At 41.7% G+C, this 26,239-nt stretch overlaps 1 protein-coding gene across 1 annotated transcript; it reads right to left on the bottom strand.

The window, feature by feature from the left end:
* Positions 1-213: 213 nt before the first annotated feature.
* Positions 214-26,004, bottom strand: CD84 (CD84 molecule). The gene is made up of 7 exons (XM_041003175.1): positions 25,886-26,004; positions 12,893-13,237; positions 4,857-5,105; positions 4,376-4,495; positions 1,905-2,002; positions 1,345-1,407; positions 214-831 (listed from the first exon to the last, which is right to left on the bottom strand). Exons 1-7 carry the CDS (start codon positions 25,929-25,931, stop codon positions 766-768), a joined length of 987 nt encoding a protein of 328 aa, XP_040859109.1. The 5' UTR covers positions 25,932-26,004; the 3' UTR covers positions 214-765.
* Between the last annotated feature and the right edge of the window lie 235 nt (positions 26,005-26,239).

The following is a 26,239-nucleotide window of genomic DNA, read 5'->3' as shown; positions in this document are numbered from 1 at the left end:
AAGGATTAGCTTGTTGAGCCATGGCTCTAGCCTGTGAATGGAAATTCTACAAGGCTTCTCAGAGAGAGAGCCCAAACAAAAGTTGCCTGTAGTCTAGTCCCCAGGAAGAGCATTTTTCAGCACTCCATTGATTTGGAGAATATGTCTGCACACCTGAGAGCCATCACTCTGACAGCCTCCACACAGTATCACCGTCTGTATTTGAATTTGTTGAGCCAGTTTACGCTGCATCGATATTCCCCGGCAAAGGAGTGTGTGGGCCCATACCCTGCTTACTACACCATGCAGCTGGGTGAGGGGCTACATCTGCTCCAAGGAATGAATGCCTTTCCTAGTGCGCTCAGTGTGCTGTTGGGGCTGATGGAAGCCATACATCAGGAGTATTCTCATGCACTGAATCTGAACAGAGTATCCTAGGTGGTGCATCATGGCCCGTTACAGATGCGTCAAACAGTGATCTGCAATTGCTGGGCAAGGTTGTCCTGTCAGGCATAAGAGACCTCCCATGATGTGTAGTCTTCAGACATAAGCAATCTTGATTGTTTTCTATGAAGAGCTATAGAAATAGGATTTCCCATATGTATTTCGAAGTACCAGGAACTCTGCCTTGTTGTTCCTCCAGAAGGGAGCGCTTTCAGAAAGGGCAGCTATCTCTTTGTCTATCTGCGCCTGAACTATGACCAGCAACAGGTTTCCTACTTTTTGTAATCTGGCGTTTTGGAACCTGCTGCTAAGAACTGTGCAGAGAAGGGCTGATTCACCGACCTAGATGACAATATCATAGCTTGAAGTTGCTGTAGGTTTGTTGTCCCGTCGGCTGGCTTTCCTCAACTGTACACAAGAGGGAGACACGAGAACATGTTAACAGAAACATGCTGCTGTGAACACCAACGCCCGAGACAGCTAGTCAAATGGCTCAGGAGCGTGTCTTAGTTTTCCCTGGGACTAGGGACATTTGGGGGTAGCAACGCCTTGTCCTGGGCTGAGTCCTTGGACTCTGTACCTGCCACCTCATTTGGGAGCTCCTGGGAAATCCAATTCTTACCTTGAAAGATAGCAGGAAATTGGAGGGGGAGTGGGATTTGGTATTATGTGTAGTCTTAAAGCAACATCAGGCTCAAGGTACCTGTTTGTTCTTTGTCGAGTCCTTATTCTTTTAGGACCCAATAGTTGTGCTTGTACCTGTCATCTGGTCATTATGTGATCTAGTCATTTAGAGTGCTGTCAACAACCTTCCTGTTAGTTGAGAGGTCTTACTTTAAATTACATACTGCTGGGAGGGGCATTCCAGGTTGGGTGGAAAACATAATAAAACGGAGATAAACATGCCAACAAGGATGTTACCTTATCAGAGTACTGCACCTCGGAATAAACTGTGTTCATTTGCTCCTTCTTGGTGGGGAACATCTGAAACACACACACCTTCCCCATCAGGCCAGTCTGCTTAGTTCCCATTCGTAATTGTGTCCCATCTACCACACCTCCCTGTTTCTGGGTTGTTTTTTTTTTTTTTTTTACATGTAGCTGACCCACAAGTGCACAGCCTGGAACCCTGTCAGCAACAGCTCTGACTCCATCTCTACTCAGCACCTCTACTCAGGTGAGCTCCTCCCTCCATCCCTCCCTGTGAGTCGCAGAAACCACGCTGAGGGCTCCAGGTCCTGGTCTCCAGGGAAATGTGCCTCTGCTGCCCTGAACCTCGTCCCCAAGGGCATCTCTTCCCAGCAAACCTGCTGGCCGTGCTCCTGTCTGAAGAAACAGACTCACAGCCTCATCTCATTGATGTGGTATTTCTGGGCTGCACACTCTAGATTCTTGGCTGCAGAGGCTTTTTAGGTCATAGAAGCAGGTGGCCACAGTGACACCCATGCTGATGGTAGGGGTAGGATTGGCCACCAGCTCACCTTGGAATGGCGGATTTCATCATAGATTCTGGACTCTGCAGGCTGTGCCTCTCTTGAAGCTGTTACGTATGTATATATTGTTGCCTTTGAGGAAGCATCTGTTTCACAAGCACAGAAGCACAGTGGGTGAGAGGTGAATGGATTTTTAGAGATGATCTAGGCCCATGTTTTCTTTATAATATAAAGACATGAAGCTCTAAGATGTCCAGTGGCTGCCATCCTTTGGAAATGCATGCTTGCATCCTCAGACTGTCTCTGCCTTTTCTAGAGATTTCATATCAATAGCAGATCCCAGCTCAGTCATCACGCAGAACTCAGAATTCTGCTCTAGAGTCTAGATCAGGTGAGTGAGAATCCCGCTGTTCTCTGGGATTCGGTGTCTTGGGCACGTAGCATTGACTGCTTTGCATGCCTAGCTAACTTTTCACGTTAGGCCTTAACCTGATTTTCACTAGTTCTACACCATGTATTCCATTCTTCTGGTACATACCTTTCTGTATCTACTCAATATTAAAGCACGTAATAGACGTTCCTCAATCAACTATTGCTTGCTTGATTGAATCACATTCTTTTTTTTTTTTCCAAGATAAAGCTGTTTATTTTGTGGTGTTCTTTCTGCAAACCCAGAAACCGCTTAATTGTGGGCAAATATCAGCAAGCCTAAATTAAGCAATAGTCTACAAAATATGTCTAGATATATGCTAAGTATCTTTTGAAATGCTCAGAGGGACTGGAAAAAAACATGACTAAATACTACTAAATATCAGAGTTGGATTTCAAATAACAAAACTAACAGAACTTGAATACCATCTGTGGTTAATGGCAGGATACCAACACTAACTTTTTGTTATCACCAATATAGTGTTACTCTATGCTACCCTTTCACTATATGCAGATGACATGATCCTGTACATAGAAAAACTAGGAGACTCAATACAGAAACTGCTAGAACTTATACGAGAATTCGGCAGAGTGGCAGGGTACAAAATTAATGAACAAAAATCAACAGCCATAGTGTACGCAAACAGCCCCAAGATGGAAAAAGATCTAACTAGCAAGATACCATTCAAAATAACAGAGGGAAGTAGGAAGTATCTGGGAATAAATTTAACCAAAAATGTAGGAGACCTATTCAAAGAAAACTACAGACTATTCAAAAAAGAAATTGAACAAGACCTCAAAAGATGGAATAACGTCCCATGCTCCTGGATAGGTAAAATTAATATCATTAAAATGTCTATACTACCAAAAGCAATATATATTTTCAACGCAATTCCAATCAAATTTCCCAAAACATTCTTCACGGAACTGGACACAATGATTCAAACGTTCATCTGGAAACACAAAAAACCACGAATAGCTAGAAACATCCTAAAAAACAAGAAGTTAGCAGGGGGAATCACAGTTCCGTATCTCTGGACATACTATAGAGCAGTGGTTATCAAAACAGCCCGGTACTGGCACAAAGACAGAGACGAAGATCAATGGAACAGAATAGAAACACCACAAGGGAACCCACACAAATACAGCCAAATAATCTTTGACAAAAAAACCAATGGCAGTCCAAGCAAATGAATCACATTCTTAATGAATATTTATGATCTTCTTCTTGTGCCCTACTGTGTGTGATGCCCCAGAGAAACAAACACAAAAGAGATGAAGTCCATGTTTTTGGTAATTTATGGGTTAAAAGAGATCTTCATCTCAATAGACTCTTGTGCTGTGGTGCTAACATGGAACATTTTGTGGTCAAGTTCAAAAGAGATAGCCAAAATCGGGAGTCTTCAGAATTCAGGGAAAACCAATATGTCTACAAATAGTGTGTCTGGATGGCAATGTCACAGGGTTCCAACATTTTAGAGAGAATGGGTCAACTTAGTGTCGTCTCTTATCTCAACTACAGATGCAAAGGATAGTACTTCACTCTATTCCACAATCTAGTGTGTGTGTGTGTTGGGGGGTGGAGGGTGGGATTAAGGGTAGATACTTTTTTGAGGGACTTGGCAGATCATCTATGAAATAAGCAGGATGTGACTTCTCTTCCAGAGTCTGAGTTCCTGTGCATGTTGCAAAGGTCCTATCCCTAGAGCGTCTCCTTCGTATTATTTCTGGACCTGTCAATTCTACATACAGCAACTAACATTTCCTGAGCACTTCTCATACACCAGTCCAAGTATGTGACATGTGGAATTCCATTTGAGCCACTAAATAAGGGCATGTGGCATGCCATACTATTATGAATGTTTTACAACTGAGAAAACATAAGCTTACAGTGATCAAATAATTGGTGTCTGGTAAGTGATCAGGATGGGGTCATCATGGAGGCAGAGAGCCTATGTTTTTAATTGTGGTTTATGGGAAAGGAGGACCTTGGGTAGAATAGCTCTTCACCTCACCTTGGATAAATGACTTCAATACCAGGAAAGAGATGGTGGTACATTTTCAAAATTTACCATCTGTAAAAATCCTACCTTGTCGTCTCTTGTACCAATAGATCAAGAATACTGAAGACAGAATGAGAACCAGCAGGAACAACACAGTCAATCCACTCAGAAGCTTGATGCGTTGAGTACTGCTGCCCATTACCATCTCTGGAAACAAATAGTGACAAGTCTTGACTCTGAGGAAGCAGGCCTACTAGGCTGGGCATACTTGTTTACATTCAGAGGACATTTTCAACTTTGGGACCTCTCCAGGGGCTATCAAAACTTCTAGGCAATCTACTTCTTGTGCCTTAGAAACCCAGAGCAGGGCAGGAACTGCTTTAGAGCATCCTTAAAGGCTTAGTATCTCAGAAAATGGTTCGCTCCACTCCACAGCAAGTTTGCTGGGAGGAGATGCCCTTGGGGACGAGGTTCAGGGCAGCAGAGGCACATTTCCCTGGAGACCAGGACCTGGAGCCCTCAGCGTGGTTTCTGGGACTCACAGTGAGGGATGGAGGGAGGAGCTCACCTGAGCAGAGGTGCTGGGTAGAGATGGAGTCAGAGCTGTTGCTGACAGGGTTCCAGGCTGTGCACGTGTAGTTCAGTTCTTGGCTCTCAGGGCCCCGGAAGATCTGAAGGACATTGCCTTTTCCTCGGGGACTCCAACTGTATGTCACGTTCTTTTCCTCTGTATCCACAGAGCATGTCAGTGTGACATTACAGGTGCTGTTCACAGATGTCATCAGACTCTGTGTGATTTTTGGTTTCCCAAGCCGACCTATGAGGGAAACACATGGGCTTGTGGTGAGCTGCATCAGGTTCTTCTCAGCTTGTGAGAGTCCAGTTTTAGATTTTCAGAAATTTTCCAAGATAGTTGTTAAACAGAGCTATCACTAAGAGTTGAATTACAGAGTAGGCACAATGAATCTACTGGCTGATTCCTCCACTGGCAAGTGCCAGCATCCCATGTACATGCCAGTTTGCATCCTGGATACTCCTATTCCCATCCAGCTCATTGCTTGTGGCTCAAGAAAGCAGTGGAGGAAGGCCCAAAGTCTTGGGGCCCTACACATGTGTAGGAAACTCAAAAGAAGCTTCTGGATCCTGGCTTTGAATCAGCTTAGCTCCTGCCATTGTAGCCACTTGGGGAGTGAAAAGGCGGATGGAAGATTTTTCTCTTCTCTGTCTATCCTTCTATCTGTAAATCTGCCTTTCCAATAAAATAAATATTTTTTGAAAAAGAGAAATTAAATAATAGAAACTTGGGATTGGCATTGTGGTCAACCACAGCCATGGCCTGACACCAGCAAGCCATCTGAGCATCGGTTTGTGCTTCACTTACAATCCAACTCCCTGCTTGAACCTAAGAAGATGAGTCAAAGTACTTGTGTCCCTGCCTCTCATGTATTAAACCTGGATAGAATTCTAGGCTCCTGGCATTGACCTGGTCCATTCCCAGCCATTGTGGCTACTTGGGGAGTGACCTATGCCCTATTTCTTCTGTATCCTGGTCTTTCAAATAAATCAGTCTTAAATGATAAAAATTATGACTAAATAAATATATTAAAACAAAAAGGCAGTGAATGCTGAAAGATCATTTCATGTTAGTTGTTTTTTGATACCTTACTACTATGTATACTCAAAGTTATTTACACCTGTGATATAAAAATACTTTTAAAAAATTCATGGCAAATGCATGCTATGAAACCACAGTACAGATTAAAAAATGTCTTGCACACAAACAAAATTATCTTTTTAATTATTTTCTCCACGAACTTTTAAAAGTACCTTCATATCTGTCCTTTGTAATGCTGTATAGCTTTAATTCTGCATGCCTTAAAATTAGCCATGACGGTTGATGTTATCAACTTAGATTTGACTCATTGATGCTATAGACCTGTAAAAACAATGGAGGGAATGTTACTCATGTAAATTAAACTGAAAAGTGTGCCATGTTTTTAGCTATTACATTGTGAGCAGTAGTTACACACAAACAAAAACACTCCTTCCAGCATTTGAGAGCTATTATTCAGTCCAGCAAGGAAGCTGCTGACATCAGGGGTGGACCTAGGAAGCTCCAACATGCTTGTCTTTATTGAATCTCGTTTTTACATTAGTTAAAAAATGAGTAATCACTAATCATGTTGGAATTACACTCATTCATCACTTTTATGTATAGCTTGGTAAGGAATATAAAAGTTCAGAAAAAATAAATGAAAATATCCTATGAGGATAACTGGCTCCTTGGAATTCACAAAAGGATGATTGTGTTTCCTTAAAAATTATGAAATGTGCTATACATCTTTTACGTCACTGAGCTTCATACAGGTAATGCATATGTACACATATAATGTATACATATAGAGTTTATGCACATATGCTATGTACATATATGATGCACACAGAGCATCAAGAACTGATTGAACATTTGTCACCACAAAATGGCATGAAAATAATTTTTTGATATGTATTTTTGGTAAGCTGTTTGGTATATGTGTATTTTCTTTCAGCTTTTGCTTTATTTTAAGATGTCTACTGTGAAAAATTACAAGCTTTTTAAAAGTCTATTTTCAAAACTGTTTTTACTAACGCATTCAGACATGAGCTATAAGAGCTGTCAACTATTAAGAGGTTGCTAAAGAGTGGTTGTGGCTAAGAGCAAGTAATAGCTGGACGTTAAGTTGACAGAAGGAATGGGAAAGTCTTTTACCGGATGATAAGAAAATGATTACTCAGTCCAACTGATACGTTTTATGCACTCTGGGCTAAGCGGCTATTTTGGGGGTTTGTTCCTTCTGCTATAGTCATGTGAGGAAATGAACAGAGAAGTCAGAATAAAGTAGCATGGACATTTCTAATTAATGCAGAATCTACAAAACAAGAAATTAGGCAGGCAAAGTATGGGAGTTATTTGTCTGTGCCTGTGAGACTGTGAAGTGGAAACAGTGAGAAGTTGTAAACATATTTTATTTCAAACTAGCCATTGCTGCAGTTTCTTAGTGGGATCTATTGTAAATTAGTATTAGGGATGGTTTGTTAATAAATCTTTTAAATAAATTTGGAGTGAACAGCCTGATTAATTGTAATAGTGGATACAAAAATGTGTTAGTGAAAAATGAGTCAAATGAGTTAAACTTGTATATGTATCTTTCATTGAGGTTTTTGATGGGTTGCACGTTACATTAGGGCACCTGGGTTTTGTACCCAGCTGCAGCTTCTGGCTCCAGTTTCCTGTCAATGTAGTTCCTGTGAGGCAGTGGTGATGGTGGGGCTCAAGGAATTGGTTGCCTGCCAGCATGTGGGAGATCTGAGCTGAATTTGCTTAGTTTTCTGCTTGAGATTGGTCCAGTCCTGGCAGACAGAAACTTGCTCTGTCAACCTGTGTGTCTCTCTCGAATAAATATATATATTTTAAATTTTTATGTGAATATGATCTACAGGAATATTTGTATCACTTGGGGCAGCAGTGTGGTATAATGCATTGTCACTGCTTAGCAGTGTCAGCATCCCAGAAAGTTCCAGTTTGAGTCTCAATTGCTCAGCTTCCAGTACAGCTCCCTACAAAGATGGCCCAAATGCTTGGGTCCCTGCCATCCATGTAGGAGACCCACATAAAGTAACACACTCCTGGCTTTGAATTGTTTTAGTTTCAGCCATTGCAGCTATTTGGGGAGTGAACTAGCGGATGGAAGAATGTAGGACTTCTCTCCCTTTCTTCCTTCTTCCCTCTCTTTTTAAAAGAGTTATTTATTTTTATTGCAAAGTCAGATATACAGAGAGGAGGAGAGATCTCAGAGAGAAAGATCTTCCATCTGATGATTTACTCTCCAAGTGACCACAACAGCTGGAGCCACGCCAATCTGAAGCCAGGAGCCAGGAACTTCCTCCAGGTCTCCCATGCGGGTGCAGGTTCCCAAGGCATTGGGCTGTCCTCCACTGCTTTCCCAGTCCACGGCAGGGAGCTGAATGGGAAGTGGGGCTGCAGGGATTAGAACCAGCACCCATATGGATTCCAGTGCTCAAGGTGAGGACTTTAGCCACTGCACCCCCACTGCCCCCTCTGTCTTTTAGATACAAATGAATAAATAAATAAATAAATAAATACAACTTTAAAAAATAACACATCAATACTTAATATTTACTAGTTTCAGATAAGTCCTTTTTCTTCCCTTTTTATTGGGTTTTGATAGGGACATGGTAGTGAAGAATAGGATCCCAGCTAGATCAAAGCTGTGTCCTGTACAAAGCTACTGGGCAGAGAAGGTCAGAATTTTGACTGACAGTTCTTCATTCCTGCTCTTAAGTAAAAAATATGGTAAATGTGGGGGATGAGGTTCAGAATCCAGATTCTACCACTTTCAAGCTATGGAATCGTGGTTGAGAAGGAATACAGTTTCATTGAGTTTACTCACCTGTAACACTGGGACACAATTTCCTCCTAATTGGGCCATTGTGGGAATTAAATGACCATTCTATACTACCTGTCCATTTGTCTACATGCCTATCTACTCTGCTTTTCAACTTACCAACTTACCAACTTATGCACGTTAATTATCCATGGATGAGTCACTGGAAATAGTCACTGCTTCTGAGAAGGGAGAGTTATATCTCACTATTCAAGTTTTATTCTGTTCATTTATTGCTTAAATCTATATAATCTACTTGTCTTTTAAATTTTGCAGTAGAATCAAACACACCGTTTAATAAATATTAATTCTTGCCTTAAGCAACTACTCATAAGGTACATATTTTGTTGTATGTTACTATGACTTTCTCTAGGATTTTACAGTAAGACTTTATATAAATGCTACAACAGCACCCAAGGAATGGGTGGAAACAGCTAAATGTACAAAGAGATTACAAATAAACATTCCACAACTGATTACTTCTTTATTGTTATCAGCCTGTGTTCTGGATGTGTGGGCATTTTCTAGAGTGTCTACAACTGGCTATGCTTCTTTGACTATGTCATTCAAGTTCAATTCAGATGATTCTTCATCTGGAGCAATGCTTTAACTAGAAATTCTGCTTTTAAAAATATGTATTTGTTTGAAAGTCAGAGTTAGAGAGAGACAGAGGGAGACAGACACAGACAGACACACAGAGAGACAGATCTTGCATTTACTGGTTTACTCTCAAAATGCTGCAACGGCTTGGTCTAGGCGCAACTGAAGCCAGAAGCTTGGAACTCTCTAGGTCTGCCATGTGGGTGTCAGGAGTCCAAGTACTTAACTCATCTTTTGCTGCTTTTCCAGGAGCATTAGTAGGGAGATGGTTTGAAAATGGAGCAGCCAGGACTTGAACTATCTCTCATATGGAATGCTCTCATAGGCAGTGGCAACACAATATGCGCTGCTAACTAGAAATTCTTAACTGGGTCCCAGTGCGGCAGCCTAGTGATTAAAGTCCTCACCTTGGGCGTGCCGGGATCCCATACGGGTGCTTGTTCTAATCCCAGCGTTCCCACTTCCCATCCAGCTCCCTGCTTGGGAAAGCAGTGGAGGACTGCCCAAAACCTTGGGACCCTACAGCTGTGTGGGAGCCTGGAAGAAGCTCCTGGCTCCTGGACTTGGGTCAGTTCAGCTCCGACCATTGCAGTTACTTGGGGAGTAAAGCATCAGATGAAAGATCTTCCTCTCTGTCTCTCCTCCTCTGTGTATATCTGACTTTGCATTAAAAATAAATAAATCTTAAAAACATTCTTAACCAGAATTTTCAAAAGGTTAAAGATTAAAAATGAAGCGTACTACTACGTACTGAGTGATTAAAGTATGGACTCCACTAGGTGTCAAACTAACATTATGTCTCTTCATTCCACTGATTATAACCTACATCTTATAGATAAGAAAAAGATCTAGAGAGGTTAAACAACGTGCCCAGCATCAGAAACTAACAAAGTCTGATTCCATTATTAATATTCTTTCCACTATGTCTTCTATTCAGACATAATGTAATTCATGCATCCTATAGTAATTGGACACTTAAGAGATAGGCACTATAACCTGGGAATATTATGATTCACTTAGTGCTTCATTCATAATATACTTCTAGACCATACACTATGTGTCCAATTATGTAGTTATTAACAGCAATGAATTAAGACTCAAAGTGCCTGCCTTCATGGAGCTTTCATTCTAGTGGATTACATAATACCCAAATTGTGTCTTTCACAACATGGATTAGCCACATGTCTGCTATGGGACAGATTGATGGTAAAATCTTTGAGAAATGCCCCAGGTATTCTATGTTCTAGGAACTAGTGCTGCCCAAATAGAAATATGTATCAATTATGTAATAAAAAACTTTCCAATAACCACGTTAAAAACTGTGAAGTTAAACAGATAATATTAAACTTAACAATGCATTTTTCTAATAATAAATGAATGTATTCAAAACACGATTTCAATCTTAACTAGTATAAAGATTATTAATGGGGCCTGGCACAATGGCTCAATTAACTAAATCTCTCCCTTCAAATACCAGGCTCCAGTACGGGTGCTGATTTGTGTCCTGGTGCTCCACTTCTAATCCAGTTCCTTATTTGCTGCCTGGGAAAGCAGCAGGGGATGACCCAAAGCCTTGGGACCCTACACTTGCATGGGAGAGCAGGAAGAGGCTCCTGGCTTCAGATCAACTTAACTCTGACTATTGCGGCAGCTTGAGGTGTGAACCAGCAGATAGAAGATCTTTGTGTGAATCTGCCTTTCCGATAAAAATAAATAAATCCTTGAAAAACTTATTGATAATATATTATATATATTTTAGTGATTATCCTCCAGATCTGTTATGTCTTTTATCTTTATAGCACATCTCAGAGCTTTCTAGCTCTCAAGATGTTCAAGGACTGCATATACCTATAGGTACCAAGGATGGATATAGTTTAGTGCTTCTCAAACTTTAATGTGCATGGTTGTAATACAGAGTGTTAAGTATGCAGTTAATAACCTAATCCTCAAAGGCTGAGAATAGGTCCTGAGGATTTGTAATTCCTCAGTGCCCCTAAGCACTGCTGGTGCAGTCAGCGCGTGGATCACACTCACTGCTCAATGGATTGTGACAATTACGATAGTGCTAACAAGTAGTTCCAGTATTTTATCTTTAAAAATCTCTTGGCATTAAGTACTAGAAAAAGTCAAATTAAAACTAAAGTGAGACATTATTATATTTCAAAAAAAGAGAAACAAGCACGACACCAAAGTCTGGTGAAGTGATATAGAAACTGATTCACACATACATTTTGGGGGGGGGGTGGAAATGGAAAATGGATAAAAGTTTGGTCTTTTTTTTTTTTTTTAATTAAAACTGGAGGCTGATGTTGTAGTGCAGCGGCTTGATGCTTGTCATGCTAACATCTTAGATCGGTGTGCCAGTTCAAGTCCTAGCTGCTCTGCTTCTGATTCAGCCTTCTGCTATTCTGCCTTGGAAAGCGGTGGATCATGATCTAAATACTTGGGCTTCTGCTAACTACATGAGAGATCAAGATAGAATTGTTGGCTCCTGGCTGCAGCCTGCCCATAACTATTGCAGTCATCTGGGGAATAAGCCACTGGGTAGAGCATTCTCTCTCTCTCTTTTTTCTCTCTCTCCCTCATTTCACTCTCTTTCTTTCTCAAATAAAGTAAATACATCTTAAAAAAACTGGATTAACTATATGATTTCATTCCTGTGCACTGATCCAGAAAAGTGAAAACCACTTTCGCGCAGAAGCTTGTATAAGAATATTCTGAGTAACTTTGTGTAAAATAGCTCCAAGCTGAAACTAATTAGTTGCACCTCAAATAATGACTGGTTGATCAAGCTGGTACAACGGGATCACAGAATACTATCAGTGAAAGGGTTTAAATTGTGATGTTTCATTTATATAACATTTGTGAAATAACATTTCTGCTAGAAATACATTAGATTTCCATGAGTTGGGGAGGGAAAGAGTAAGAGAAGGGTGTGGATGTAAAGAAGTAGCAGGAGAAAATTTTGTGCTGGTAGTTAATAATCTTGATTGTGGCTCTGACTACATGAAACTACATACGCTATTTACTTGACCAGATCTGTACACGTACATGTAAATGAGTGCATGTTTAACTGATAAAATCTAAATAAGTTATATATGGTATACCAATGTCAATTTCTGCTTTTGATACTGTTTTATACTTACACAAAATGTTGCCATAGAGTGATGAGTATCCAGCCCTACCTGTACATTGCATTACACTTTCTTATGGTTCTAAAATTATTTCAAAATGAAGTACTTAAAAAAGTCACTCCACACACACTGTCTTGCTCAATCTTCACAGTAACTTCAAAAAGTGAATAGTAAGCTTACTGGTGTTTGATAAATAAGAGCACAACCCAGTGGACTCATTGATGATGGAAGACTAATAGCCAAAAACTAATAAAACCTCTGGACTAAGGCTGATATTTGTAAGTATTGATATACTTATTTAAGTATTCCTGACTATAAGAAGATTTAGGTAACCCAATGACCAGAGATACAGATATTCTTTGGATAGAAAATCTGCAAGAAACAAATAAAAAGAAAATCAAGCCCTATGTCCTTCCACAACTTACGGTAGACTTGAAGGTTGAATCGCTTGGTGATGGTAGTGAGTGAGTCATGAGTGTTTATGTCTGCTAGGTAGTCTCCTGCGTCTTCCATGCTCAGATCACTGATGACCAGGTCATAATTAGGACCTGAGACCTTTATTCTTCCAAGATAATTATTGTGGGTCACAACAAGCATAGGTTCCATTCCTGAGTCCTTTATTGTAACAACAGCAACAGATGATGATTTTGAAACCAAAGCAATGGTTCGAACTTGTTGTGGTTGTTGGACATCAAAGGAGAAAGTAGCTGACTCTCCCAGGATCCCATTCACAATGAAGAAGCTGGCTTCTCTTCCAGCTGCCTCTGGCCCTGAGAACATAAATGGAAAACTGTAAACACCTGACAATTGTCCCAAGGAGAGCTCCTTGTCTTCCCAACCTTGGATCTATCTCAGGATATGTAAGGATCTGTGTGCCACCCACACAGCTCACCCAGCTGCCTGAGAATTTTTTTTCTTGTGGTTGTTTTTGTTGTTGTTGTTTTGGTACTCCTCTGTAAGAGTGTGTGTATGTGTTTGTGTGTGTGTGTGTGTGTGTGTGGATGGGGGGAGATCCACTTCCTTGAAACCACTTAATTAAAACCATACAGACTCTGAAAGTTAAAAGGTATCTGAGAGCTGAAGACCACAAACCCCCTTGAGGTGTAAGATATCAAGTGTATTTCCCCTCCTCCCCTCACCCAAGGGTTTCTTGCCAAGTAGTGGAAAGGAAGAGACAGGAGCCTGGACTGTCTGGGCTCATGGATTTGTGGGCCATTGCTCTGTGCTTTGGTTTTCAGGATGATTTTTGCAAAATTATGCATTTGACTCTATTCCTGGAAGATACAAGAAGAAAATGTTTGCAGCTCAGGCGAAAATACTTCTCCAATTGATTCTTAGTTTTACCTTTGCATTCCTAGTCTCTAGAAGAGAATCTAACAAATAAATGCTTAATACAATCATACATCATGTGATGATGGAGAGGAATTTGGAAAAATGCATCCATACACAACCTGAATATTGTGTGACCACCAGGGTACATTTACATTCACATATAGTTTACTACATATCTAGGCCACATGGTACAGTCTGTTGCTCTTCAGCTACAAACCTGTATGAGAGAAGACCTATTTGCTGGTTTACTCCCTAAATGACCAAATGGCTAGGACTAGACTAGGACTGCAACTGGAAGCCAGGAATGATATCCATATCTTCCAAGGAGTGGCAGAACTCCAATACATTGAGGTATCACAGCTGCCCACAAGGTCTGCATTGATGGGAAGCTGGGCTCAGGCACCAGAGCTGACAATCCTGCCAAGGTAGTCTGATAAAGAATGTGGAAGTCTTAGCTGCTGGGCTAAGTGTCTGCTCCTGGAACAAGTTCTTAAGCCAGGAAAGCTCATCATTCATTCATTCGTGAAGGTGTGACTTCATTTATTCTGGGTCAATCTTTTTCTACATGCTGTAGCAGACATTTATTAATTTATACAAGTGTTGGTTGAACAGGTAGCCATCTGAGAGTCATGCAAGGAGTTGGGATATAATGGTCCTTCTCTGGAACTTAAGTTTAGAGAAGCACGCCAATTGTGATCAGATAACTATAGCCACAGACAGCAAATGTGTTATTGTATTAATGAGGGTTCTCTGAGAGAATACCTGGCGAGGGAGGATAAGCATTTGTTTTGTTCTTGGAATCCAGAGAACTCTTTCTCATCAAAGCTGAGAGATGGATCCTTTTCAAATGTCACATAGGAAAAATGATGGACTTGTGTTCTCTCCCTCCTCTCTGTCGCCTTGTGAAGGTGAATGGCTTGTGTGGCTTGTAAAATAAGAGGCAAGATAATAGCAAGGTGTCCTTTTCTTTTTCTCCTCTTCTTTTGCATTCTCATATCATTGACACTGAGATTTCTGCAGTGAGAAACACTGCCTGGGCCCACATAGGTGGCAAAGAATTGAACAACCAATATGACATGGGCACTGACAAGTCAGAAAGGGCAGGAGCCACAATCACTTTTTGGATATTTTGATGTTAACCAGCTACAAATAAGTCCAAAAGACTAGTCCATAAAGCTTCCATACAAATAGAATCAGGTTGACGCTAAAGTTTTCCCAGGGATGTAATGAGCAGGGAAAATACAATACTCATGGAGAGTACTCTGACTGTGAAGTATTATCAATGCAAAGGCAATCTTAAGCTGATGGTTGTCTTGTTACAGCTACCTTCACCACTGCTGGTATAAACCCCTTTCCTTTTGAGCCAATGGAGATTTTTCTCTTAGAAGCAATAACCCAGACAGAGCCTGACAACTTAGGATGTGCTCAGTACAAAAGGAGCTGCATCAGGGCCGTGTGCCTGTGCTTGGAAGCAGGATTGGGGAAAACTAGGAATCCTAGCCTGTAATCATTTATTCAGTGCTAACTAGATACCAAAGGCTGTGTTAGAGACAGGGGTACATAAGGACATCATTGAAGCCCTGAGGATTTCATAGCTCTCAGAATGAGACAGAAATGCGTATAAGTGAAAAATAATACAGTAGGATGGATGCTGAATGTGAAGAGCCTTTCGAAAAAAACATCGTGGGAAGAGAAAGAGAGGCTAAACTGCCATCAGCGAGTGGAGTCCTAGTTAACACTGCAGTCATTCTTACCAGAGAAACTGTTTTCTTGGGCTGATGAGGTCTGGCAGCGGGGCACTTGGAACATCCCAGCCTGAATGTTCTGGATACAGGTATGTGGTTTGTGTAGTTGCACAGAACTCTGAGCTCGGAAGAGCTATGAACTTGGCTGGAATGCTACCTTCAAGTTTTTAATACTGTTTGAACAAAGAGCTCTATTATTCACTGATCCTGCAAATTTTATAGTCAGCAGTGTTTCCTCATCTTCTATTTCTCTAGGTATTTTAAAAGATTTATTTATTTATTGAAAAGTCAGATATACAGAGAGGAGAAGAGACAGAGAGGAAGATCTTCCCTCCGATGATTCACTTCCCAAGTTGCTGCAACGGCTGATGTTATGCAGATCCAAAGCTAGGATCCAGGAACTTCTTCCAGGTATCCCACACTGGTGTAGGGTCCCAAGGCTTTGGGCCGTCCTCGACTGCTTTCCCAGGCCACAAGCAGAGAGCTGAATGGGAAGTGGAGCAGCTGGGATTAGAACCGGTGCCCATAAGGGATCCTGGCGCGTTCAAGGTGAGGACTTTAGCCACTAGGCCACGCTGCCGGGCCCTTCTCTAGGCATTTTTGAAGTTAGGCCGTAGAACCTAATCATAATCCCGTTCTGGATTCATACTAGTCACGAAGAGATAAAAAAGACAAGGCATCCACAGACTTGTAATACTGCTGGGATCTCTCAGTGAAGCTCCAGCAAGTGTGGAGGCAGCTTGTGAAAGTCAAGGCGTTCTTGATATTAGAGCAAATGTGAAGCCACAGGTGGCCACATAGCAAGACAGGCAAAAAGCAATGACGGGCATCAAAGGCCAATTAGACAGAGTGGGTGACATGTGGGTGAAGCTGGTGGGATTTGTGGTGCTGGTGTTGTTGATGAGCATCCTGTGCTTGCTGAGAAAAGGCAGAGGGTTCATACAGGCGTGAGATGAAAAAACTGACACCATTAAACACCCCTGTGCAAGTGCAGAGCTGTGGCTTGAGGTAGAAAGACATGGAGGCAGAGCTGCAGGCGTCAGTCCTTCTGCTGATGAACTGGACAATGTTCATAAAACACAAAGTGTTTCTGAATTATGTCTTCCCCACAGGGTGGAAATAGTAACTCATATTAGCCCTGTGAGCAGCAAATTATGTAATATGAAAGCAAGTCTTTGTTAACCTTTAGGGCAAAATAAATATTACTTTGAGGTTGATAATGATGAGGATAAGAGTCTTTATCTTCATCCATTTTTAAACCGATATCCATGTCCTTTAGACGTTCCCTAGGCCATCCCTCTGACAGCCTTGGGGATGCCAGGGCTAAACTGGAGCAGAAGTGAGTTTTGAGATTTTGAAGGGCTGATATAGTTCAGCATTAAGGGATGACTTTAGGAATTCTTGATAATCTCAATTTGTTCATAAAAGGCCTAAAAACTTTTCAAAATAAATCATGGGTGTGGCCTGGTGGTGTAGCAAATGAATCTTTTGCCTGTGGTGCTGGCATTCCAATTGGGCACCGCTTCAAGTCCTGGCTTGCTTCACTTCCTATCCAGCTCCCTGCTAATGGCCTAAGAAAGCAACAGAGGATGTTCAAGTCCTTGGATTCCTGTGCTCTTGTGGAAGACACAGAAGAAGCTCATGACTCCCAACTTGGACCAGCCAAGCACTGACTGTTGTGGCCATTTGGGGAATGATCCAAATATGGAAACTCTCTCTCTGCCTCACATTCTCTCTTTGTAACTCTGACATTCAAATAAAATTTAAAAATCTGAAAAAAAGAGAAATCATCATGTCATTCAGTGTCAATGTTTCTTTTTCTAAATGTTAAAAGGATTCAAATGGAGTATTGCTATCGGGGAAACTAGCCTTTTCCTGGAATTAACTCAATTTCAGGGGAACTGGTGACACAAAAATGTGATGAAATGTACTATGCTAGCTTATGACCAAGCCAGATTTCCTGCATTTTCTTTAGCATCTAGTCTGATAAAGGAACTAACACACATATGTATTTACTCCTTTTTCTGTATTAGACAGTAAATGGTAAATTCAAGTGAGTTGTAGAAGCAGTCATTTCAGATGAGATTCAACAGAAGGAGAGAATACTTTGAGCTGTAGTGGTTAGAGGAAACTTCTGGGAGGACAAAAATTTGAAAAGGATCTTGAAGGGTAAATAGTACTCCGTTGGATCTACTGGGAAAGGAAACACAGGTCCTCAGGGTCCTGAAAAAATTAGAAGAAGAAAAATTGTTATATGTATTGAATAAGCATAGAAATGATAACAGAAAAGAAATAAAGGCTGGTAATATGAGTTTGGTTTAAATTTGGGACAGCCTTGAGTATGAGGTCAACATCATAGGAAGCTATTGAAGTTTCTGAGGATGGTGATCAAGTTTCAGGGTCACAGTAATGTGAAATGGCAAGTGAAGAAAAATATGAGGAAAGAGATGTTGAACTAGTGAGGCCAATTAGGATGCTATTATAGAATCCGGGTGTGGTTTGGGCCTTGGGGTTGGGGGCAACTGCAGCTCCCTGCAGTGTGGCAGCTGTGGGTGGTTAAAATAACTCTGGGGTTTTTAAGATATGTAGTTGCTGCTTGGGGACACCAATAACTAAGGCCAGTTTTAATGTAGGCGAGAAGTGAATTTAGGGTGATTCCCAATGACAGGGTCATGAAAGTTTCAGCATGCATGGGGATTGAGACCTGGTGGTTTGGAGGGAAGTATCCAGAAGATAATTTGGGTCAGACAGATTCACCAGCCCAATTAGGAATCCAGACATAGGCTGTTAGCATAGAACGTCACTGATCACCACACACCAGCCCACACCAAAGCTATGGATGGGGGGCCTCCTTGGCAGTGTAAGGTACCATTACCTGACTGGGTGGTAGAGTGGTGGAGTGGTCACATTTGGCAGGGTCAAGACACTATCCAGCACGCAAGAGAACTTGGTCTGGGGGTAGACTCTGTGGGGTTGTGTGGGCCCAACCCTGTGGAAATACAAGTCCCCCTGGTTAGCTCGCAAGCTGGGGTTGCGATGGACTAAGCTAGGTGTGACCATGCCACCTGCCATCACTCACAGGTAAAGGAACCCACAACAGTCAGGGCAGGTCAAGGCAGCAGCACCTGAATGTGCCTCCTAAAACAAGATGTGGGGTGGGCTGGGCTGCCGCTGGAAGGGGGCAGAATGGGCAGGGCTAAGCAAACCTTAACTCATAAAAAAAACAACAGAAATCAGGTTGGAGCACAGCTCATGCCAAGTAGGTTCTTGCACCTACTGCTCTGTATGAGACAGGGAGGCTAAGACACAGCATCTAAGGGGCCAGGACAGGTGAGGGGCTCTGCCAAGCTGAGTCAGGGCAACCACTGGCCTGTGCATGATCTAAGGCTGGGAATAGGCCCGGTTGGGGAGCTAAGGGGACACCCTAGCTGGGTTGAGGTTCCCACCAAGGAGTGCATGGGCTGGAATGGGGGCTGCGTTCAGATCAGGATACGATTATAATCTCACTTGGCACATGTGTGGAATGGGACTGGAAGCACTAAGTCGGGCAAGACTCCAGCACCATCTGGTGCTCTGGAGAACCAGGGTAGATGTGTGACAGACTAGACTAGGTCTCAGTTCCTACTGAGCCATGTGTGAGTTGTGTGTGGGTATGGAGGAGTCTTGGCTGGGCTGAAACATCCAACAGTAAGAGCCAGATTGGGTCAAAGGCCAGTCAGGAAAAGCCACTGTTCCTACTAAGACAGGAGGGGAACTGAATAGGACTGGCCCATGGACCCCCTGGTATGCACGAAATCTGGCATTAGGAGAGGTTCTGATGGAGGAGCCTGGGCAACTCCTCTGGCAGGACACAGTCCCTGCAGGTAAGCACAAGAAACATGAAAGGAAACAGCCCAGAACAGGCCATTGGAAGTTTCCCACTGGCATACAGATGGCATTGGTTGGGGGCAGACCAGGCTGAGCCTGTTCACATCACCTGCTGGCGAATCTGAGCACCAGAACAGAGTGTGGGTCGAGCCAGGTTCGGTTGTAAAACATACCAGTACACAATACGGAATGCCAAGGTGAGATGAGCCGTGCCAGATGTGGTTGCAGCGCCCAAACAGCACATGCAATAATCAGGGGGAGGAGGCAAAGCCGACAGGGGAATGTGGGCTCCCCTGCTGGACAACTACTTCCATTGGAAAGCATGAGTCAAGATGGGGGCAGATCAGACTATGCAGGGCTATAACACCTGTGGGCCTCATGTGAGCTAGATAAGGGAAGGGCCACGGGGGCCTGACTGTTCTGACTGGTGCAAGCAAATTAGAGTTGGTGAGGGTTGGTTGGGCTTAGCCTCAGCATTACCTGGCAGAGGCTGGCACTGGAAGCTAATTCTGTCAAGTCAAATGCCAGAACCACCTGGAGAGTGCATAATCTGGGAGTGGGTGTGGCCTAGAAGGGAAATAGTGGGCACCTCCCTCGGAGTTACCACTCTCACTGGACAGCACAAAAACCAGGATAGGGGCAGGGGTGGCTAGACAGAAGGCGCTTGCCAGTAGGTGTATGGGCTGGATAGTAGGTTGGTTGGGTTGAACTAGGCTTCAATGCTCATTGACATGTGTGAGAGCTAAATGGGATGTGGGACAGACTGGATAAGCCTGTGGTACATACTGGCAAGCATGGGAACCAGGGTTGGGGCAGAATGGGTGGGGGTAATGGGGAGTCACCCCAACTAGACTGCAGCTCTATCTGGTTTGCGTGAGGACCGAGTATGAAGTGGGTAGAATAGAGCTGGGCTACAACACCTGTTGGTTCACGAGGAAGACAGGGCTGGAAACAGAATGGACCCAGTAATTGCAACGACCAGCATGTGCATAAGCTGATTGGTGTGATGGACGGTGTTGGAGTCTGTACTAGCAAACTCACGCAAGAATCAGGTCTGGGATCATCTCAGATGAAGTTTCTTTGGAGATCCCTCCAACTGAACTGCTGATCTTAGAACCCCAACCATGAAGAGACTGTCAGCCAGTGGACTCTGAATAGGTTTCATTGCGATGGGAACGGTGAGATTGGCAGCAATCCAGAACTGATGAGGTATCAAAACTGTTTGAGCAGGACCCTCGGAGCGGACCTCCCTTTGGGGATCTGGGGTGGGTGGGAGGTTGGGTGGGGCTTTTCCCTTTGTTTATCCCCTAACCCCAGATACAGGGAAACAATGGTATTACCCACTTTCACCCTGTAGCCCTTGACCCTTTGTACCCTAATCAACTAAGTAAGATTATTTAAAATAATTTTAAAAAATAAAAAAATAAATTCTAAAAAAATTAACAACAAAAAAGAATCTGGGTGTGATTCAGGGGCTGGTAATGGGAGTGGAAGCAAAGAGCTGCACTTGTGCATTAGAGAGAGAGAATGCAAAATGAAGCAAGAAATCAGGACTGTTCAACAACACACTTCATGTCAGCAAAAAAAAAAAAAAAAAATGAAGTTCATGGCAGAAATAAAGTCCAAAGGAGCAGACAATGTTAGTGTTAAAAACAACTGAATGTGAGAGGATGGTGTACTGTCTTAGTAAACAGAAACGTGGATGATAAGAATGAGTTTCAAGTATTGTTTGGGTATAGTGGCAAGCTATCTCAGCTGTTTTGTAGCATTTGTTTTCTGCTTTATGTTTAGCACTGGAATTCCTAACTTTCATCTTAACATTTAATGATTCAGAATAAAAACTGCATTGCCTGCTTTATGCTTACTGAATTTGCTTACATAGAGTCCACTTGTATGAAAGTGGAAGTGCTGGATATGGCTTATACGTCTTTAAGAACAGGGAATTTTTCTATCTTCACATTTTCCTCACTTACCGTAGGCTGTGATATTGTAACAGTTGGATCTCAAACTGATGTGTTGGATCACAAGGAGGAAGCCACATACCGAGGATGGTGGGACAGAAAAAGAGTGTGTGGGTTATTGATGGTCTTGTGAACCATTTTTACCAAGTATGAACAGCCAATTCTGAGCTTTTAAAAATATGAGCAAGAAACAAATAGGTGAGGGACAGGGGTTAGAGAGAGTGAACAGAGGGAGAGTCCCCTGACAGATCTGTACTCAGTTAGGTGATCCTCTCCAAGGGCTCTCTGGAGCTGTTTCCCTCTTGCAGAGATTGGTAGCGATGGATCTATGAGTCTGTATTATGGAAGTTACAAATAACTTGAGTTCAGGGACCTTGGCAGCAAAATCCCAGTACCCAGCACAGTGCAAGAGGCTCTATCATGGGACAAAAGATGGAAAGAAAAGCGTGGGCAGTGAAGGCTATAGGCTTTCAATCAAAGGAGGGTTACATCTTCACTTGAGGTGGAAGAGAGAAGAGGAAGAATGAGTAAGAGAACAAAGGTATTCTGAAATGCTGTTGTTGGGCAAGGGGAGAGAAGAAAGACTGGTTGGTCAAGCAGAGAGAACAGGTTTGAACCAGGTGGTCCTGTGTTCATGCTGTCTGACATCTGCTGAGGTCCTCATCTTACTCTTCTGGAAGATGGGATACAATAATAGGATTAGAAGGAGACACAGAAGTCCTTGATACCTAGTGGATGTTTTGGGGCAGAGAGGATAAGATGAAAGGCATTCATTCCTGATGGCCTCTGTCTGTTTAGCTATGTATATATAAGGAGGCATGGATGAGACCAGGTGGGAAGTACCCAGACTAGGAGTACAGGATTTGAGGCCAGGTAGAGTCGAAGCTGGCTGTGCTATCTTGAGAAAACTGTTAGAATTCATTGATCCTTAGGCTCCCCATCTCTAAAGTATGGTTAATTATTTAATGCAAACCAGCACAGTATCTAGAACATATAAAAAGAAATTTCTATTTCCATTGTGATAAAAGTAAAAAAAGTTACTAACCCCTGGAAAATGTTTCTAGAAGGATTAACTAAGGGTGTTAGGTGATGGCTGAGAAGTCATCAGAACCCAGTGAGGAAGAGGTGACTCATATTTATAACGTCTTGAGTGTGATTTCCTGACTTCTGTATTCTGGACGACTGATAAGAAGAGTAGGAGAAAGGCAAGAAGCCTCAGAGAGCACATTTCAATGGAAAAGTCTATTCACTGTGAACTGGTAGCTGTGGTAAAGAAACCTGGGACTCTCAGGGCAGGATGCTAGTAGCTTGGACACTCCGCACTGTCTCAAATAATCTCAAATTGATGGGAATAAATCAGTCACCACCCTTTACTGCGAAATTCCCAGATGTGCTAGCCATGAGTAGCGTAGACTGTATTTTACTCCACTACAGCATCAAAGTGGCTGGAGGCAGCACACACTCAGTTCCTTGTCTGAGGTCAATGAAACAAACGTAAGCCTCACTTTCACTTTTAGCTAAATGACTTCTAGTTTCTGTGTATCAGTGTTCTATCTGTAAGTGAATGTGCTGACAACATGCGTCTCCTTGAGTATTGGGAAGATCTGAGGTGATAGCAAATATCTCAATACAACGGACATTGCTCTTTTCATGATTAATTACTCTTACTGATGGGAGAAAGGAAACGAGTTCAAAGGGACGAGTTGAAGCAAGAAATAAAATGAAATATATGAAATATAAAAAGAAATAAAATGAAGAAAGATGAAATGAAAGCCATGAAGGAAAGAAAGAATTAGGCGTGGAAGAGAACATATAGAAGGAATGGGTCAGGAGCAAAAGCAGTAGATGTGTTCGTCTTGCCGAGAGGTCAGTAGCGGCTGAGAGGTCAGTAGCATTTGTGGAAGTACAGTCAGCATGCTCTTCATAAAATGATGATAAATTGAAGATCAGAACACAAGACTGTGAGTCTTAGTACTTGGAAAACTCTTCATAAAATGATGATAAATTGAAGATCATAACACAAGACTGTGAGTCTTAGTACTTGGAAAACTCTTTCCTAAGATAGAGCACTCATGAGTTTGCACTCTCAGACTTCCCTAAGTTAAAAATTTCATGGGGAAATGAGACTTTCTACATCCTTCTTGCCAAAGCTTCTTAGCTGCGTCTGCTGTGAACGCCATGGAAGTGCAGCTCTGACTTTGGGTTCACCTATAGCAGGGATAGTGACAGAGTAGCAGGAGAAATTTGGGATATAATTTTTGTATCCAGAACATGTTTGTGAAATAACCTTTGCAGTAAAAAGATACATTCAGTAAAGATGAATGCTATGTGAAAATGTTTTCAACTTATCTTCTGTCACACTGGAGCGAGAGCTTGGCCTAGCAGTGAAGACAACTGTGTCACATCTTACAATGCCGTGTTGAGTCCTGACTCTATCTCCTGACTCCACTTTCCTGCCAGGGCAGACCCTGGGAAGCCTTCATGCTGGGTTAAGCATCAGGATTCCTGTTAGCATTCCTGGATTCTGGCTTTGACTGTGGGCCACTTCAATGGCTGAGGGTATTTAAGAGTGGATGAGAATTTTCTCTATTTGTCTTACCTCTATTTAAAAAACAAACAAGCGAAAATAAAACGTTTCTCCCACAGCCCCAAAACAAACATGCAAAAAATAAGCCTCTTTTCCCCATTGCGTCTGTCCTGGTTTCTTTTCCCATATTCTAGCAATATGTAGTCATAAGCTCAAACTCTTACCGCCTTTTCTCTTGCTTGCACCAGCTTGCCCAATATATTTGTGTAATAAAGCATTCAATAAAGCATTCAAACAGTCATTCCTAACAATATATGCAAAGCAAGAATGGAAAAAAACAAAACATTGACACTAGTTAATATATGTTAAGCCCTTTATATATTCCTGTCCTATACCAAGTGTTGTATGTACGTACATTATGATTTTGATTGTTAGAATAACCACTATGTTAGTAGTTTTTCCAACCTCAGATATAAACAACCAAGTTAGAAAAGTTAAGCAACTTCCCTAAGGTCATAAAGCCAGGCATGATTGATTAAGTAACTGACTGAGCCAACTACTTTCATTTCAGTTTTAGCACATGGAGAAGTGATCCCAGAGCTGCCTTTTATCTTAGCCAGTGTTACCTCTTGCAGAGCATCAAGGAATTTAAACCTTAGTGGATGAAGAATTCAGGTGTAGCAGAAGGACCTACAGGCTTGAGACTGAAAGAATGAAATTCCTGTTCTAGCTCTATCAATTCCAGGAAGTGAAAATCCAGGGGAAAAAAGAGTTAAGTTTCTGAATTTTAGTTTATCATTATTTTTTTTAACATTTAGCTTTCTATTGCAGCAGTTTTAGTATAGGTAATAAGAATATGAGCACAAAACCATAGAATACCATTGCTAGTTCCAGCTCTTTCACTTCATCTTGCACTTTGAATCTACCGTGTGTGGGTGACCAGCATACTGCTCCAGAACCCTGTCCTACCTCATGGTTACGAGAGCCATGAGGCTCAAGATGAAAGAAGCCACGATTTTAAATGATCAGTGCAAGGACAGCAATTGCAGGTATGGTTTCTACCTTTTCAGAAAATCCTAACCTACTACATTTACTGGCTTCTAACTCAAGTTTGATAGTTTATTTTCAGAGTTTGTAAGAGATACTGGAATTGGATTCAGAGGTTTTGAGATTTCATAATATTTGAATTTTAATGAGATAATATTTGGCAGGATAAAATCACCCTTAGATCTGTGTTCCTGTTATATCATTTTCTTTGCATTAAAAACAACCAATATTCATTTTGTCCTTTATAATAAATAAGTAAAATAAAGGCTTAAATTATAGTTAGTTTACATTGATTTTAATGTAAAATCTTCTACCTCCTTTTTAGATAGCTAATTTATTTCTACAAATATTATTAAATAGTTAAATTGCTTTTACAAGTGGGATAGCAATCACCTTTCAATTAGTTTTAGATAGTTTTTGGAAGATAAAAGTAATCTGTTAGCTGTGAATCTGCTTTGAAAATAAAGAGAGCTTAGAGATGACATTTTTATAATGATCCTGCCAATTATCACCACGGCTTGATGGAGCAATGAAACATAGTTAAGAGGAAAATATTTCTGAAAAAATCATATAATGTAGTCTAGTGACAAAACCAAATTGCTTGCAAGTTATTCGGTGTTGAATAATGTTGTCCCCAAGCTTGACAGGTGGGTCTAGCAAGTGCTAACTCTTATGAGAAGATAGATTTGTCTTAGAGCTTTGCAGTTTAGTACAGATAAGAATCAAAAAATACAAACTCTAACACCGAAAAAGCACTTAGGCTTAGCTCTAAAGCCTCCCCCGCCCCCCCCACTCATTTGGATCTCTTTTGAATATAGTATGTACCGAGATCTAGAACAGTCTGCTAAAACAGATTAAAATGACACTTCACTGTTTTCGCAAATCGCTATTTTTTCAGAGGATGGAGGCCAGGAGGGGTTAGCAAGGATGGGCACTCACAGGTTGGCAGGCAAAGAAGCAAGATCCACAGGTGCTGCTGAGCCATCCTGTCTGAGGTCTAAGCGGCCGAGAGCAGACAACGGCGGCTCTGCCTTAGCAGTCAGTTTCGCTTGTTTTTGCACTCCTTTTTATAGCGCCACTTAAGAAAGGAAGTGTGCCCTAACTGATATAAGACTGTGCCTTTTTAAAAATTACTATACATTTTTTTCCAATTAGATGACCGAAGAAGTGCCTTTAATTAATCTTTATTCAACAAAACCCAAATATTTGTTGAGTACCTACTATGTGGCAGATACTGTGCTATGGGCACTAGTAATATAAAGAGCACCAAAATAATTGAATGATTGTTTGCTC

This window comes from Ochotona curzoniae, unplaced genomic scaffold, assembly GCF_017591425.1.
Source record: "Ochotona curzoniae isolate NIBS_2020 unplaced genomic scaffold, NIBS_Ocur_1.0 scaffold_2683, whole genome shotgun sequence".
Taxonomy (NCBI): Eukaryota; Metazoa; Chordata; class Mammalia; order Lagomorpha; family Ochotonidae; genus Ochotona; species Ochotona curzoniae.
This window is presented reverse-complemented; position numbering and strand designations above follow the sequence as displayed.